General features: G+C 35.8%; 1 protein-coding gene across 1 annotated transcript in view; it reads right to left on the bottom strand.

Moving 5' to 3' along the window:
• The window catches only part of LOC150096810 (CD109 antigen-like), a 325,733-nt gene that overhangs the window by 192,460 nt on the left and 114,438 nt on the right, over nucleotides 1–18,835 (bottom strand). The window contains exons 9-12 of the mRNA XM_090408083.1: nucleotides 16,704–16,928; nucleotides 13,805–14,035; nucleotides 8,371–8,484; nucleotides 5,747–5,809 (exon numbers count right to left, since the gene is read on the bottom strand). Of these exons, the coding sequence (XP_090264209.1) occupies nucleotides 5,747–5,809; nucleotides 8,371–8,484; nucleotides 13,805–14,035; nucleotides 16,704–16,928 (633 nt within the window). The remainder of the gene's footprint in view (nucleotides 1–5,746; nucleotides 5,810–8,370; nucleotides 8,485–13,804; nucleotides 14,036–16,703; nucleotides 16,929–18,835) is intronic.

The following is an 18,835-nucleotide window of genomic DNA, read 5'->3' as shown; positions in this document are numbered from 1 at the left end:
CATGAATTATAAAAGAGTGTTTGTTAGGCTCTTGTTTTAATGATTTCGAAGGAGAGTGAAGGAATAATAGTGGCCAATTCAGCAGAGCACTGATGATGAAAGATTCTGTAGAAGAGGCACAAGGCAGAAACTGATCATTTGTGAGAGGGATTGAAGTGGGTATGTGAGAGAGGGATTCATTAATTAGCTGGATTGCCCTCTTCTGGATAGAATCAAGCAATCTTAGAGAAAGGTTTTGGTGAACCACCCCAAATATGGGAGCAATATTCCATGACTGGGTTGTGCAAAAGAGTACACCAAAGCACTCTTTGGTGTACTCTTTTGCACACCAAACCTAACCTAACCTAACTTAATCTGCAGCCACAAAAAAATACCAAGTTTTTTTGTGGCTGCAGAAACTATACTGAAATGTAGTTGTGCCAGGATAGATAAGAGGTGCAGGTCAGTCCAAGAAAAGAAATCTGATTGTGTTTGGATATCTCAATATTACTGAAGATAAGGGGCAGGGATGCAAGCTCTTTCTTGTGAGAAATCAAACAGGACTTAGTTTTGGTGGCATTGAAGTTTACAAGGTTTTCGTTGCTCCACTGGGATATAGCCAGGAGATCTGAGTTCATGTCACTGGTCATGGCAGATCTTGAGGATTCTAATACTTGAGCACTACAAGGTTTGTTGAATGAAAAGGAGAAATGGAGTGTACTGTAATCAGCAAAAGCTATGGATTGGATTGGAAGTCTGTGAGAGAAGACCATTTATATATAAGAGGAAGAGAATGGATGAAAGAACAGAACAGATCAAACAGTGGGGATTCAAGGATTTGCAGTCTCTGGCATGGTATGTCAGTTCTGATGAATACACGTGCCACCCTTGTGGTGGAAAGAGCTGGGTAATGTGTATTTGGGCAGTTGAAATGGACAGAGAAGACCATTTATATATAAGAGGAAGAGAATGGATGAAAGAACAGAACACTGGGATACTCCTGCACTGGTGGGGAAATCTGAGGAGATTAAACCATCCACCACGACAAGTGAAAGCAAGAAGATCAGCTGTAGATCGTATGGCATGGTATGTCAGTTCTGATGAATACACGTGCCACCCTTGTGGTGGAAAGAGCTGGGTAATGTGTATTTGGGCAGTTGAAATGGACAGAGAAGACCATTTATATATAAGAGGAAGAGAATGGATGAAAGAACAGAACACTGGGATACTCCTGCACTGGTGGGGAAATCTGAGGAGATTAAACCATCCACCACGACAAGTAATGAGCGACCGGTGAGAAAGTTAAAAATCTAGTTGCTGAGTATGGAAGGCAAACCATAGGATGGCAGTTTGTTAAGTAGGTCCCTATGCCAAACCTGATCAAATCCCTTTGATATGTCAAGGGCAACCACATGAGTTTCTCCAAATGTTTTTATAGGCTTAAGTCCAGAGGTGGGTAGTGAAAGCAAGAAGATCAGCTGTAGATCGTGAGTGGCAGAATCCACACTGTTGGTCACTGATTAGTTGGTATGTCTCTGGGTGTTTCAAGAGTTGCTTGTTGATGATCTTCTCCATAATTCAGAGAGAACAGAAGTGAGAACAATTGGACAATAGGTCATTGGTTGACTTTTAACACCTTTCTTCGAGATGGACTGGATGTGGACCTGTTTCCCTGTTGTAGGGTAGATGCTAGTTGAATAGGATAGACTGAAGAGGTGATACAGGATAGGTTAGTTCTGGGGCACAATTTTCTAACACAATAGGTGGGATACCCATCAGGACCAGATGCCTTGTTTGTATTCATTATGGGTGACATGAAGAAAGCCATTCTTGGTGGAGTGGAGAGAACTTTGTCCAGGTCAGGAATTGAAAGAGAAGAGAAGAGTGATGCCAGTAAGTTGGCCTTGTCTTTAGGTGAGGCAACTACAGTACCATCCAGATGTGAGAGTGGTGGCAACCAGGGTGGACAGAAGTTGCATCCAATGGCATTGGCAAGGGACCAGAAAGAGCGAGGGCAGGAGGCGAGTTTGCAACATTTGGCCGTTTCAAAGTCTGACTTGGAGATGATTCTTTTACAACTGTTGCAGGCTGCAGTATAGGCAGAGTGAGCAGCTAGAATTTGGTCTTGAGCCATTAATGATAAGCAGAGGTTCTTTTTCCTTTAGAGCACTGACACACTTTTTTTGAGAACCAAGGCTTGGATAGTGGTTGAGAATTTGCAGTGGAATAAGGGATGAAAGCCTTTGTTCCTGAGAGGATGATTTCTGTTATTCAGTCTGAGTCAGGCATTTGGATTAGAAGAACTGAAGCAGTAGTCAGACCATGGGAAGTAGGAATAGAGATCACAGAGGTCTTCCCAGTTAGCACCCTTGTAGTGCTAAAGGACATGAGACTGTGAACTCATTGATGAAGATTGTTAAGTGGCACTGATGGTGAGTTAGCTGGTCAAATATTTTTCTTCCAGAAAACATGACTTTTCATCTCTCAAAGCAAACAAAATGAACTTTGTGAGATGACATACATACACACTGACAGACATAACAGACTATGTAAACAGGATTAGCCACTTTATCAGAGCATCAAAAGAGCATCTTCACCAACTATGAAGCCAAGTTACTAGTTATGAGATGCCAGTGAGTCTCACTTTTCATTGATATTCATTGATATTCATAAATAAAAATACATGTATGAAATTCACTATACTTGGTTGTTCACAAAATCATTCATCAGAAAAGTTTTTGAGATAAAGATAACAGAATCTTTTTTTACATAATATGGCTCAATCAAGAGGGATTTCTTCTTCAGAAAATAACATAATAATAATAATTATTATTATTATTATTAAAGTTAAAATTATTTCCCAGTTAAATTTTGTTCATGAACCAAGTCAGATGGCTATGAAAGATTAGAATACTTAACAGCCTGAAACAAAAAATTTGCTTTCGATCTAAGTTTTCCAATTAACTCTTTATGAAAAGAATTTGAAAACAAGAATCAAAGCAAAGAGACAGATGAAGAAAAACATTAATTCTGTCAGAGAAGCATGTGGTGAACTTCTCTGCAAAAACAGAACAATTCAGGCTGTTCTGGAAAAGAAGAGAGCACATCAGAAGTTCCTGGCAAGATAAATCAGCATGCGGGTTAAGAGACTACAGAGGAAAATGTAAGAATGGTAAGCTATGTAAAATATCAGAAGACTTTGGAATGATACAATGAATACAGAAGGATACAAGTATATTTTAATTTGTTTTTTCCCCAAATATCACTCTGCAATATTTCTGAAATTTATTGAAAAAAAAAAATCTGCTGCTTGGAATTTTTTTTTTTCTTCTTATATCTGATCCACACATGGATCAGATAGGACACAGGTCTTGTTGCTTATCTGATCCATGTGTCAGATAGGCCTTGCTCCAAAGCAGTTCATGTGCAGGCAAGAGGAATAGAAGAAAGGAGGAATGTATTTGCATTTTGCTTGAACAGCTGCAGGGTTGTAATCTTTGGGGAAGAATGCGTGGGGGAGACTGTTTCAAATGACAGAAGTAGGTGGGATGAAGGAGGAAGCACTGAAGTTGGTTTGGTGAGTTTCAAGATGAACTGTAAAAGAGTGTTCATTAGCAGTGGCTCTTGTTTTAATGATTTTAGAGGAGAGTAAAACAATAATCGCGGCCAACTGAGCAGAGTCACACAGGTCATCTCAGTTGGCACCCTTGTAGTGCCAAAGGACATGAGACTATGAATTGGTGGGTGAAAGTTGTTCTGTGGCAAAACAGACTTGTATGAGGTTGTGGTCAGAATTACCAAGAGGAGAACTGACAACTACAGTGTACCTGGATGGAGAGCTTGTTTGAAGGGGATCAAGTGTGTTGGCAAATTATAGGAGGTTGTCAGGTATTCTGGTAGGAAGATTGATGATAAGAGATAGGTAATTGTTGATGGCAAACACCTCAACATCCCTGCCTGCTTGATCAGTGAAACTGGAGAAGGAGGGGGGGGGGAAGCCAATGTAAGTTTTGGACATTGGTCCCCAAGAAGGATGACCTCACTATGGGACTATTTCAACTGCAGAAAGCTAAGTTTCAGAAAGAGAGAGAGAGAGAGAGAGAGATAGTTGAAGAGGTTGGAGTAGTTAATGGAGTTTGGAGAGTGACAGAGAGAGCATATGAAAGGGATAGGTTGGTTTGGTAGAGAAAGTTTGAGCCAAAACAGATCAAACAGTGGGGATTCAAGGATTTGCAGTCTCTGGCATGGTATGTCAGTTCTGATGAATACACGTGCCACCCTTGTGGTGGAAAGAGCTGGGTAATGTGTATTTGGGCAGTTGAAATGGACAGAGAAGACCATTTATATATAAGAGGAAGAGAATGGATGAAAGAACAGAACACTGGGATACTCCTGCACTGGTGGGGAAATCTGAGGAGATTAAACCATCCACCACGACAAGTAATGAGCGACCGGTGAGAAAGTTAAAAATCTAGTTGCTGAGTATGGAAGGCAAACCATAGGATGGCAGTTTGTTAAGTAGGTCCCTATGCCAAACCTGATCAAATCCCTTTGATATGTCAAGGGCAACCACATGAGTTTCTCCAAATGTTTTTATAGGCTTAAGTCCAGAGGTGGGTAGTGAAAGCAAGAAGATCAGCTGTAGATCGTATGTCATGGTATGTCAGTTCTGATGAATACACGTGCCACCCTTGTGGTGGAAAGAGCTGGGTAATGTGTATTTGGGCAGTTGAAATGGACAGTGGCTGTTGAGGTTGCCAGGTGGGGCTCTAATAGGAATAGTACTTCTGGTTTAGATGACTGTATGTGGTGCACATTGTTTATATTGCTGTTTAGGCCATGGATGTTGGTGAAGTGGATGTGGGAACTTTTTTTTTTTTTTTTTAGTGGGTTGTTTGGTTGAATTTCTGTTGTTTTTTTGTGATGCCTTTAGTTGGATTATTTTTTATTTTTTTGATGATTTTTAAACTATTTTTTATGGGAGAATTTTTAAGATCTGGAGTTAAATCACATTTCTTTGGGTTGTGGTCCATTGCATTTGGTAGGAAGAGCAAAAGACAAAGTGGGGACATGCAATGAGAAGTGACGACTTGCAAACGTACTGCCCATAGAGAGGAAACTTGGTCTCCTGTCCATACATGGCCTTGATAGTTCTCCCTGCAGCCACAGTATTTGGTCCCCCTCCAGTCATGAACTGGCAAAATATGTGGCTGCAGTATTTGACAATCAGGAAGCCTCCAAATTCATTACTAACTGGTGTAGAGTCCAATGTACTTTCCATGGCCAAACAGACTTAAGCCATTGTCCCTACTCAATAAGTGAGGATGATTTTTTTCTGAATTCTAAAGGATGTCAATATCAATAGAATACAAAGAAAGACAGAGAATAATTGAATGAATATAAAACTTTAGCAACAAATATAGACATACAACAACAGCAAGTGGGAAGTTAAGCTTCCATAGCTTAGCTATACTTTTTTTTTTTTTGGAATTTTAGTCACAAAAAAAGTAAAATGATGATTCTTTAACTCCCTTTGACAAAAACTGGAGGAGATAATAAACCGTACAAAGTGTAGATATCCCTTATTCAGATAAAACAACACATAATTTTTTGTTGTAGATGGTAATCCTCACACAGAAATTATATATCACAAATATCTCCTCAGAGCATGGACAGTAGATATCATAAAAGGATAAGTTAGCAACACATTTAACTCAAACCATTTCTTATTTTTAATAAAAGTGCTAAAATTTACACAGATACTTACAACATAAGAAAACTGTTGAACATAGTAATTTCCTCTAACATGAAAGATGATATATTCTCCAACCTGAAATAAACAAAGCATGATTATATTATACTCTATTTTTATTATTATTATTATAATTTTCTCCAACCTGAAATAAACACAGCATGATTATATTATAATCTCTTTTTATTATTATTATTATAATTTTCCTGAGACCCCCATGGAGTCACAAGATTCATCATGGGAGGTCAACAATAGTGAACACAAAAACTATCCTTCCACTCCTTAAGCTCATCAACAGTCTGCATATTCACCACCTTCTCAGCCAATGCACTCTCCATGCAAAAAACTTACTTCTTACCCTTTTATTCACTACTTTCTTTTGCAACTTCCAGGGATGGCCTCTTGTCATTGTTCCTTTCCCTTGTTCAACTTTATGAAAAATCTCCTCAGTGTTAATACGATAATAACCCTTCAACAGCTTACATGTCTCGATCATATCCCCCGCACCTTGTCTTCTACCCACCAAACTACGCGGTCCACATGCTCTAGGTCTATCCTCATAAGCAATGTTGTATAGTTTTGACATCATTTTTGTTGTCTGTCTCTATATCCTTGCCAAGGTTACTTCATCCTCTTCAAATCCTGGTGACTAGATCCGAGCACAGAAATCTAGATGTGGTCTGATCAAAGCTTTATACAATGGGACAAGCACAATTTTATCTCTTGTGGTTAATGTTCTCCTCAACATTGCTACAATTATCTGAGATGGCTTCACAAGCTTTCCAATATGTCCCCAGAACTTTAAATCTCTATCCACAATCACCCCAAGATTCCTTGCTTCCTCCACTTCTTCCACCAAGTGAGTATGAAGCATCCCTTCTGTATCCCAAATTTTTAAACCTTACATTTACTTGCATTAAACTGACAACCCCATACCTTTGCCTACCCTTCCAGCTTATTCAAATCCTCTTGAAGAACCAAAACACAGCACTATTACTAATAACTCTCCCAAGCTTCACATCATATGTAAAAAACTGAACATCTCCCTGTCCTGTGACAATATCATTGACATAAGGATTGAGCAGCAGTGGTCCCAGGACTGAACCCTGTGGAACTCCACTTGCAATTTTGCTACACACTGATACTATTCCCCTCATATATAGCTACTGGATATCTATCAGAGAGCCAATTGCCCATGCAGTCCACTAACCTGATATCCAAACCCATATAATGCAACTTAAAAATCAACTTTCATGTGGCATCCTGTCAAATACCTTGGAATAATTCAAAAAATAACAGTGCATGCCAGCACAATCTCCATCTAATCTCCATCCTGCTCTTGTTACTCTATTGCAAAAAGTAACCAGATTATTAAAAAACAAGTGCACTCTTTAACAAATCCATGCTGGCCTGCATAAATAATATTACCCTCATCTGCTCAATTCTTTTAATGAGCTCTTACCAATTTCTCCAAAATCTCAATAGCTGCTGATTGGGATTCTCCTTGGATTGCCATGTCAGCCTCCTTTCATATTCTAATTTTTCTCTTCTTACAATACTAATCACTTTCCTAGCTTGAACCTTATATCCCTCATGCAACAGAACTCTACCTTTCTCTTTATGTTCCTTCCATAATCTCTTTTTCTTCTGCAATTGCTCTTTTATTCCTTTTGTGATTCATCTGACTTCAAATTGCTTTATCTTCTTCACTCGAAGTATACAATCCGTCGTTGCTCTCAACAATTTTTTTCTTAAGTACCTTCCATGTACTAACAATTCCCCCTCTTTTCCTTTAAATTCTTTCATCAATTCCATGCTGCAAGCTGGTTTCTTAGTCTGTGACAGTCACCTGCATTATAATTCCACATAACTTCATTCCTGTTTTGATACTTCCCCATGCCTATTCATCCTCCAAGTCAGGACTATACGGTTACTCTCATTATACAGTCAACTCTCACTACAGAAAAATTGCTCACTCCCATATAACAAACTACCAAAATGCACAACCAAAGCCTCAATGAATTCCTTTTAGCAGGAATGCTAAAAGGAATTCATTGAAGACACACAAACATGAAGGAATTCATCTTTGAAGAGACAGATTTTGTCCTTTTGTTTAGTATTATTGAACAAAAGGAAAAAAATCTCTAAAAGAAGCTTCCCATAAGAACATATTCATTCATTATCATATCCTATTGATTTGATTTCTACAAGTGCTATTTCTACTATTTACTGTCTACTCTAGCAGGAGTTGACTGTATTGGTCTTGACCCAAACATTAACAAATATCAAAGTATTAAATAATATTCATATGACAGATTTATTAAACTTAGGGTCTTTTATAAGCTATAAATAGTATATTAATGATAGAGTATTAACACTGAAATCTGCAATTTATTTCTTAAAGGAAGATATCTAAAAATAAATATGTAATTTAATTTATGCTACAGCCAAATATTTTTAGCTTTATTTATATAAGTTATTATTATTTGTAACTCATAATTGTTAAATGCCTATAAGTGATTTATCATTTGATAAGATGAAATAAATCATATATGATGTGATATCTTTATAGCATAAATGAGGAATCAACAAAACTGTTATAAATAGTTATAATTTTTTTATAACTATTTATAATATACCTTAGGATCCCTTGTGCTTGTGGAAACATGAAGTTGATGATGAGATGGAGAGTATGAAGAATAGACCAACAGTTCTGCTCTGGCTCTTTCTCCAGTTTCATCTGTATATCTAGCCTTTAAAAAAGAAATGTATAAAGATGTTTCCTTATATAAAATATAAATGAAAGCTTGAATTGAAGTTACCATAGAAAAGAGAATGATAGTTTCAGCCAATAATTTGTAATGTATTGCTGTTTTACTTAATCCACTTGAATTAAAGATAATAAAAAATTACTTGCATTATCTATTTAAAAAACAAAACAAAACAAAAATGAAATCTAAAAAACAGGAGGTGTTTGCACAATTACAGGCATACCCCAGTGTCATATGACATGTTAAGCAGGAGAAGTGGTATGGAGTGAATTTGATGGGCAAAAAGGACTTATACAAGAAGGATGGTTTACATCTGAATGGATTTGAATGAAGTGAAAGTGCAGCTTTTTTTTGGTGGTGGGGAAAGAAGCTGTTGAGTGGATATGCAGACATCAGTGAGGCAATTGAGTGTCAGAATGTGTATAATATGCCTAAGTTAGTACCACTGGTAATAAACCAGAATGGGTTAGTTAGTATAAAGCATCAAAATAGTGGTAGGCCTAAGGGGCTTTTGCACTTTATGTATGCTAATGGCAGTAGCAGCATTTGGAACAATAAGGAGGAATTTTTACATTGGTTGGCTCATCCTGGCCAAAGATTATTGGCATCAGTGAGACATCACTAACAGAAGATGATATTGGGATAGAATGTGAAGGGTATAGTGTGTTCAGGGAGGATAGAGAGAAAAGAATGGGGCAGGGATGTTATTGATGATAGCTGATGAACTGCAAAGAGAGTAGAAGTTCAACTGCAGGCCAGTGAAAATAGCATATCTGAGGTTATCTGGTGTGAGATTGAGGCCAGCAGAACAAAATATACAGTTTGGATGCTACGATAGAGGAGATGAAAAAGATGATGGAGATAATATGTATCAACAAATAGACTCAATGAATGGAGGACAGGTAATCATTATGGGGGATTTCAACTATAGAAACATAGATTGGAAGGAGGAGAGGATGCATGGAAGGAAGGAAATGGATTTTATGCAGTTACTAAGGGATAATTACCTGAGACAGCATGTAATGGAATATACTAGAGGTTTGAGAGTGCTTGATCTAGTAATTGTATCTGATAATTTGTCTATAACAAATATGACCACATTGCCATCAATTGGTGAGGGTGATCATATGGTCTTAACCTGAGAGGTGGCTAAAAGTGTTGAATTTTCAGTTAAGACAGGATATATGTGGAACAGGGCTGGTAAGTATGACAAGCTTAGGAGTGCTTGGATCAGTGCCATGGCATGTAAAACTGCAAGGGCTGGATGTTGATAATGTATGGGAAGTGGTAAAGGAGTGTTTGAGGGAAAATTTGAATAGAGATATACAGTTGTTTGCAGATGATGCAAAGTTGGGATGAACTATTAGGAGTAAAGGAGATGTTCTGGCTTTACAAGAAGACTTGAATAGACTGAGTGAATGGGCATGGGGTGGGGATGCCGGTTCAATGTTGCAAAATGGAAGGTTTTAAATTTGAAAAACAAATATGGGATGTAGAATTTACTCTTGGTGGGGATATATTGTTGGAGGTGGAAGAAATATGAGATCTTACAGTAATAGTATTTAAGGATATAAAATTTAGAGGATATAGTGGAAACATGAAGTTGATGATTCGCTGTGTTGTCCTTGAAAGGACAACACAGTGAATTCTGCAATGATACAGCGGACACTAACTTGTAGAAGTAAGGAGATTCTGGTTGCATAGTATAAGGCTCTGATTAGGTCACACGTGGACCACTGTGCACAGATTTGGTCATCTGGTTTTCAAACAGATGAAGAGATATTGGAAAGGGTCCAGAGGCAATTAACTAAGGTAGGTTCTGATCTATGAAATGTTGAATATGAAGAAAGGTTGAGGAGGCGCCATTTAGTGGATAGTGGTTAGGAGGAAGAGGGGTGATATCATAGAGACATACAAGTTGGTAAAGGGTTATTATAGGATTAACATTGCAGAAGTTTTTCATGAAATGGTGGGAGATCCAAAAAGAACAAGAGGTCATCTCTGGAAACTGTATAACGAGGGTGTGAGCAAAGAAGTGAGAGAATGTTTTTTTGAATGGAGAGTTGTGACCATCAACCTAGAATGCATTGCCTGAGAGTGTGGTATCTGCAGAAAATTTGAATGTGTTTAAGCCAAGGTATGATGAACTGTGTGTATGACAAAAAAGACTTCATAGATGAGGCTGGGACTCCATGGGTGGTCTTAGGATAATAATTAAATAAGTGCTGTTTATGGGATAACATTGACAACATGCTAAACTGTTCACATAACCTAGCTTTCATCATCTGTAGAAATCCATTAAAGAAAAAATTCTTTGACCTTTACAATTAGAACTTAAGAAGATAATCATTAATATCTTGGAATATCATTTAACCAAGACAGAAAGCAACATAACAAAAGCTTTAATTTTGCCACTGCTCCTAATTATATTCCAAAATTTGACTTTTATACAACATAGAAAAATCTCTTTCTATTCCAATGGAACACTGCAAATGATGTTTAGTTCAAAGCTGTTGTTCTTCTTTCATTATCTTATGTACCAAAAAGCAACATGAATAATTCAGAAAGTAAAGCTCTCTACAATTTAAGAAGAAACAAGAGCATCATTATCCTTATGGCAGATAAAGGCAATGCACCAATTATCATGAATGCATCCAAATATCTCTTATTCTTCTTTTGGATTATTCAGCAATGATTGTACTTGGATGAAAATTAAAAATAGTTATGGAATAATAACATTTACATAAGAAAATATCTGTGTATTACATACAGAATTTTCAGCTACGTTTCAGAGCCATTGTCAATGCAAACAAATGAATAGAGATAAATCAGAACAATGCTTGAAATTTAAGTATGTGACAATATATGCTATTAACTGCAGGAGGATAACTTCATCTATAATTTCAAAGAAATAAATTTTAAATAATAATTATTAATTAATTAAACAAAGGAATGAGGAGTATAATTTAGTATGATTTTCTAAAATTGGATTTTAAGACAGTCATTCTTGTTGAAGTTTGGTCTATTTATACGGGCTTCACAACTTTCTTTATATAGTCTTTCAAGTAAAAAATAACTGTTATGTACAATATCAGTTTTATTCAGACTTATGAAGAAGATATTAATATTGATGTTCTTTGAGATGAATCTGAGCTGAACAACCTGGCTTCCTACAATAACAAAGGCCCCATGAGCACAGGATTCTGCAAACTCCAGGATAAAAAAAGTGGAGGATATTTATCTTTCAGAGAGTCTAGGAAGGAATTTAATTTCTGAACTGGATGGAAAGAAGACTGAAGGTCCATTTGGTGAAGAAATCTTGCAATTCTTTCCAATTAACTGTTTACATGTGAATGGAAATTCTATAAACCTCTTTTAATTTGGATGACAATCATAATTATTATTTTGTTGATTATTTTAGTGTTATATCCTTTAGAGATGAATGTAGCTCTGATAAAGAACAGTTCTTTATTTAAAAGAGAACCAGCAGAACATCGTTTATGTGCATGATGAACCGAAGTGTTTTAATAATGCATATTTCTGACAGGGGAGTTGACGTGATGTGGCATTAATATATTTTCCAGTATGAGTTATTTTTCTATATAAGGGAGGGGGTTGCAAGATGAGAACATCCAGAAATGGGAGGGTGAATTAATTTTCTCTAGAAATCCATGAAGAGAGTTCTAGAGAGCAAATGCATCATCAGTGTAATAATAGGAGAAAAAATATTAAGAATATTTTGTACAAAATATTCTATATAATAATTTCTTAGAAATAGGAGCCTCCAATGCAATTCCTTTGATCTGTTTATAAAGCTTGTTTGGACATGAAAGTAACCTGCATTTATCACAAAGTCAGATAATTTTACAATATCAGGAAAAATCATTATGTAATAATTCTAATGTATCAGCAAGAGGGATGTTTGTGAGGAGCAAGACTAAATCAAAACTAATTAAAATATTTGTGTCTGTAAAGATATTCTTGAAACTTTATTCTTGAATTTTTAATGAAGGAAGATGAATTTCCAGTAAATGAGGATAGAAGCTTACACAAATGTTTTGAGAGTTTACAGGTCAGACAACCTATAATTACAATTGACCATTAAGGAAAACATTTTCTTTATGAATCTAGGGAAGACCAAAAAGTCAGGGAGATCCAGCATGGTGAACTCTTAACTTTGTAATAGTATCTTTGAAGTTTGTCCAAATTATTAAGTTTGTTGATCTGCAATTGAGTCAGTTTTCTGGAGCTGCATCTATATGTAGAATGATCCCAAAGTAGACGTTAAGCTTTCTAAAATAGGTACTTTTATCATGAACTACAACAAAATTACATTTTACATAATACATAGGCTGATATGCCATCAAATCCCATGGTCATGTTTGCATCCAAGTTCTGCAATATTCTGGGTACCTCTAACTCATCTAGCTGTATTTTCACATCAGTCATTGTCACCTCTGGAACTGAAACAATATTGCCACCTGGATGGTACATCCTTGCAAAATGATCACTCAGCAATTCAACTATTTCATTGGCTTCTGTTACTTCCCCATCATCAGCACTCATTAAAGTTATCTTTCCACACTCATTCTTCCTTATACTCACTACACAGCAAAAGATTACTTTAGATTTTTCTTTGGCCTCATCACCTAGCTTCTTCTTCTCATAATTAGCCTTGGCCTTACCATACAAGATCACCCTTCTTGCCTATGTCAAGTAGTGTTCATGAGTTTGGTTTGCTGATCACCTTTTCTTTATATTCCCTCCACAATCTTTTCTTTTTTTTGCAACTCCTGCTTAATGATACCACCCTTCTATCAAACTCCCACCTAATTTATTTTCCTGAGTCTTGGTATAGAGTCTAACAAGCTTTTTTAACTTTATAACAGAATTTCAACAGAAAGTGAGTTAGATGTTAGAGAGACAACAAGGGTGTTCTCTTCTGGAAACTCAAGATGAGATGATGAGAGATGAAATGGAGAGATATCTTGCATTTCAAATTATAGTTAATAAAAGTTTTATATGACAAAACATGGAAATATTTACATTTAAAATGTCAGACTATAGCTGTAGAAAATAAAGCTATTATATGAAACAGTTTTTCAGAACCAAAACAACTTACTTTTCATGTTTCACAAAAAAGTCATTGAATTAGTTATCATTGCATGAACCATCCTTTTAAATCTTATGCATGGAATGGAATGAATTCTATTATTACATCTTTATTTTCCTTAATTAGATAATACTAACACATACCACACTTACACACCAACAATCATAGAATAAAACAGTAATACAATACCTCCAAAGTTAGAGAAAAAACTTCTTCTAATACACTCTTCCCTTCCAATAAAGAAAGAAGATCTACAGTAATTTCCCAGATACCAAGGTGCATTGGAGACATCCCTTCATGACGAAAGTCAAGACGCCGTGTTCCTCCCCCACGGAAATTAAGCAGAGGGCGAACTTCAAGTTTTTGATTAGCCAAACGCCAAGCTGGCAATGGTGAACCATCATGGAAAGAGACAGCAATCTAAAAAATTTTAATATAGTTAGTATAACTATACTAAACTGTTAGTATAGTAATGACAAATATGTTATAAATCTCATTCTATATCTATGCCAACACACTAAAAAATAATTATAATAGCTCACCTCAATAATAAACTGAACCACATTCTACCTGGCTGGCAGCTTAGACCATGGAATTATTTTTAAATTTCTTAAATTTTCATGGTATGAGTAGAAATATGAACATGAATTTTTCATGGGATCCACATCCAGTAAGCCAGACAAAAGAGATGAATAAATTCCTGCTTAATTTACTTGAGCTATGCCTAATGTATACAGTAAGATATGGAAATGTGATATTGCTTATTCAAAGTTAACTTAATGGTATATCAGAAGTAGATAACATTGCCCTCATCAAAGCAATAATATGGCACGTATAAAAGGCATAAGAAAAATTGATTTGTCCAAGACTGTTGCTCTTGGTTAAGCGATAGTTTGATACTTAACTGTGGAAAATAGTCACCCAAATTTTAGAAATGAGCATGTTAGTCAGTTAGTTTCATATGATGATACAACGGCTGTGAGTCCCCTTTACGGGAAGGTACGGAACCATCTCAATCCCCCCAAATTTTATCTGGGCTCGGAACCAGCATGGCTGACAAATCAGGCCTATGGCTGGGTCAGTATTCCTGACTGTAATCCATGTGTGTTCACGGGACCAGTTTGCCTGCTTGTGGAATGAAAAACCCCAGATAAACTGGCGGAGAAAACCTTGCTGTCCATGCCCAAGACCAGCTAACTTGGCTATGGCTGAGGAAGATCCTTAAGCTCCTCACGTCGTCGACGGGAATCAAACCTAGGACACTCCTTCCCCAGGCATATGGTTATGAAGCGCAAAGCCACTAGGCTAACTGCACAGGCAGAAACAAGCATGAAATGCAGCTGATGGATGAGTTTTACTGTCTAGTGTAAAGCCACCATCTTGTTTAGGAGGCTAGAAGGAACTAATAATGTGTAAGGTTCACAACTTATCATGGAAGGAGACTGCAAGTAAAAATTAAAAAAAATTATCAAGTTAAGGCAAGTTCATAATGGTTTCAGCAAGTTCTTAAAAGAGTCCTTCTGCATATATTTCCACTTATGAAGTGTTTGTAATCTTTTCTATCAGATTCTATATTTTAAGAGCATAAACAACAAAATCAGATTCTTCATGTTTTTTTTAATTAAACATATTATTATTATTATTATTATTTGACACCTCCAGGGAGTCCAAAGACTCATTGAGGGAGAGTGTGCCAACAGCATCGAACGATTGGTCCCCTTCCAACTACTAACCGCGCTCAAACTTACTTAACTGAGCCATTAGTAGCAGAGGCTCTACAAATCGACCAACCTTTATCAAAACCTTTGCATACATTTATATAGCAGAGGACAAATGCTAGCACAGAAGATAGCATAGCAAGTCTACAGGCAACATAGTAAATACAGAATATCTAATAACTTTAGATATTCTTACTACCAACTTCAATCTTAGACAAAGCAATTCTCTTCCTGAGCAAGTCAATAATCCATTGATCCTTTTATTGCAAGAGCTATTTGCAGTTGTCTTTATTGCTCTAAACTTACATTTAACCTGTATCTAAACTGAAGAGTATTCAATAATCCACAAATCATATTCTTGCAAGAGACAGCTCTTATTGTTCTAAACTGATCACAAAGTAAAGAAAGTTAAAGTGAATTATGACATGTAATTTCACAATGAAGTTGAAGCCTTACAAAATTCTGAACCAACCTTCTTCCTTTATATTGAACTGACTGGTTTTTCAACAGTTTACACAATTACAATTTTGGAAGTGACATGGGAAATAGGGAGTCAAATTTTGCTGGCACATGTGTGAATACTAAGCCTACTATTGTTAACTTTTTAGATAAACTATACTAATGTTTGCTTTAAAAGAATTTATATGTATAAAACACAACAGTATACTCCATCAACAATGTAGAAGACTGTGATGTACTTTTTATAAATAATCAAAAATCAATATATTTAAATTTTTTCTTTTTTATAAAAGAATAAAAAAATTTGCTAATGCCTTTTATTTCCCTATAGGGAGTAGGTAAAGCCATTTAACCCTAACTAACTTTTGGAGATTAACGGGCAGTTTAATCTCCACCGGTAGCCAATTAGCAATACCTGGCTCAAGATTATCATTAATTATACATGGCATCTGGTGAAGAGAGGTGGCTGACAAGTGCTGCCATCTCATGGTCCCTAATTCTAACACTATATTTTTCTGTCTGAAATAGTATGGGTTCTAGGATCAATTTTCTTGAGTTTATGGGAAGAAAAACCCAAATTTCCAGAAGGAAAAAACCTGCCTGCTCATTCCAGAGATCGACTAACTTGGATAAAAAAAAAAAGGCTTAGGAAAAATTCCTCAATGCAATGAAAAAGTCAGCAACTAGAAATGAATTTAAGTCACCATTCTTCAGGCGGATTAGTACAACAGATGCACACAGTACTTCCACTGAGCTACACAGGTTCCTTATTTTTTTATTTTTCTTTTAAAAAAAAGTTTACTTTTTCCCCCTATAATAAATTTCTCTAATTAATGTTACTGGTTATTTTAAAATCTTAAAAAACTTAATGATTTCATCATAAAAAAAAAGAAGTGAAATAAAGAACTTACATATGCCTTAAAAGGCATTTCTGGTTTGAAAACTTGTGGACTAGAACCTAAAAACTTTAGCTGCACACTTGATCGGAATATGATGGCTTGGGCATAACCACTTTCAATCCTGTTAAGATAACGCTCCCCAACATATGCTGTGACTGTAACTTTAGTTTTGTCCAAATGTGCTATCATTTGTCTCAAATCACTCATAGGAAATTTGAAGTCTGTATAGCCACCAAACTAGAATGAAATTAATTCCTATTAATTTACATAAATACTTATATATAAAAAAACTATCTCTAATTTTACAAAATATGTAAATACTTTGTTTCATAAGTATGCACATTTAAATAAGGATAACCATTAAACATTTTGCTAGTTTCAACTCAATTTCAAATTGCTTGAAAATTAAAATGTTGAAATTTACAACGAATCCTTAATAACATTAATTCTTCAACTTTTTAGGTGGATATGAATTTAATAATCAGGTGTGACATTAATGCCCTGCTTAATAGAGGTCTGTGAAGTATGGTTTCTGGATTATATAAAAAATAAATAAAATAAAAAAATAAAAAAGTATACATAAGATGGTCAATAAGTCACAAAGGGATTTGAACATTCAATATCTTATTTATTTATTTATTGTTTTTTTGTTATAATGAAATATAGAACTTGGAGTTTTTCTTATTAGTTATATAAAACTTTTATTTTAAGACCTGCCATGACTTATTGGCCAACATGTATATATGAGGGTGGTCTGAAAAGTTCTCGGCCAACCAATTAAAAAACAAATTTATAATTTCAAAATAATCTCCCTTAAGACTAATACATTTATTCCAGCGATGCTCCAGTGTCATTATCCCATCCCTGTAGTGGTTCTCAGTAAGATCTGCAAAATACACCTCTACAGTTGCAATCACCTCTTGATTCAAAGAAAAATGCTGACCAGCGAGGTAGAGTTTTAGTTTTGGGAAGAGACAGAAGTCAGAGTGAGCCAAATCTGGGGAATAGGGTGGATGTTCCAACAATTCATAGTGCATAGTGCAGATCCCTTAATTTTCCTATTGCCAAAACACCTTTATGGGCAGGTACATTATCCTAATGAAAGATGATTTTTTTATTCTGCAAACCAGGTCTTTACTCACAAATTTTTTCATTTAGTATGGTTAAAAGATTGGAATAATATTCTCTGGTTATTGTTTTACCCTTTGTGAGATAATTAATAAACAAAATGCCTTTAACATTCCAAAACACCGATGCCATGACCTTTCCTGCTGATGGAACCGACTTTGTCTTCTTTGGCACTGAACAACCGGCTTCTGTCCACTGTTTTGACTGCTGTTTGAATTCTGGTGTGTAATGGGGAATCCAAATCTCATCCATAGTAATAAATCGATGCAAAAAATCAGTTTATTCTTGTTAAAACGCTCCAAGCACTGTTCAGACGATTTTCATGCGAGTGCGTTTTTGATCTACTGTGAGCAAGTGTGGCACCCATCTTGTGCAAAGCTTTTTCATTTGCAATTCTTCTTGCAAAATATATCCTACCCATTCTTTTGAAATGCATATAGTCTCAGCAATTTCATGCACTTTGACTCACCAGTCATCCAATGCCATATTGTGCAGTTGATCAATGATTTCTGGTATTGTTACACTTTTTGGACATCCTTCACATGGATCATCTTCAAGGCTGGTGTGGCCACGTTTAAACTTGGAAACCCATTTCTTAATTTTTTTTTTAAATAACGAAACCTGTGGTGCGTTCATAATTAGAAGAAACACACGTATAAACCACAGTGAAAATTATTTAATTGTACTTAGGATGAAATATTTACAATTAAATAATTTTCACTGTGGTTTATACGTGTGTTTCTTCTAATCATTTATTAATTGTCGAAAATGAAGGAGAACAGTACCCATAAACTTTAATGAACTTCAAATGAATTTCTTTTGGCATTAAACCTTCTTTTACAAAGAATTTTATAACCGCACGATACTCAATTTTATCCCTTTCAAGGGATATAGTCAACACTTTTGCTTCAGACAGCTGTAGAAAACAAACTACTTGATAGAATCACTTGCAATTTCACATGGATGCTTATGACAGATGTGCCAACTTAGAAAAAAAAAATCTTTCCGAGTGTTGC

The sequence above is a fragment of the Typopeltis vanoorti genome, chromosome 18 (assembly GCF_054136105.1).
Source record: "Typopeltis vanoorti isolate ZY-2024b chromosome 18, IOZ_Tvanoo_1.0, whole genome shotgun sequence".
NCBI classification, from domain to species: Eukaryota; Metazoa; Arthropoda; class Arachnida; order Uropygi; family Thelyphonidae; genus Typopeltis; species Typopeltis vanoorti.
This window is presented reverse-complemented; position numbering and strand designations above follow the sequence as displayed.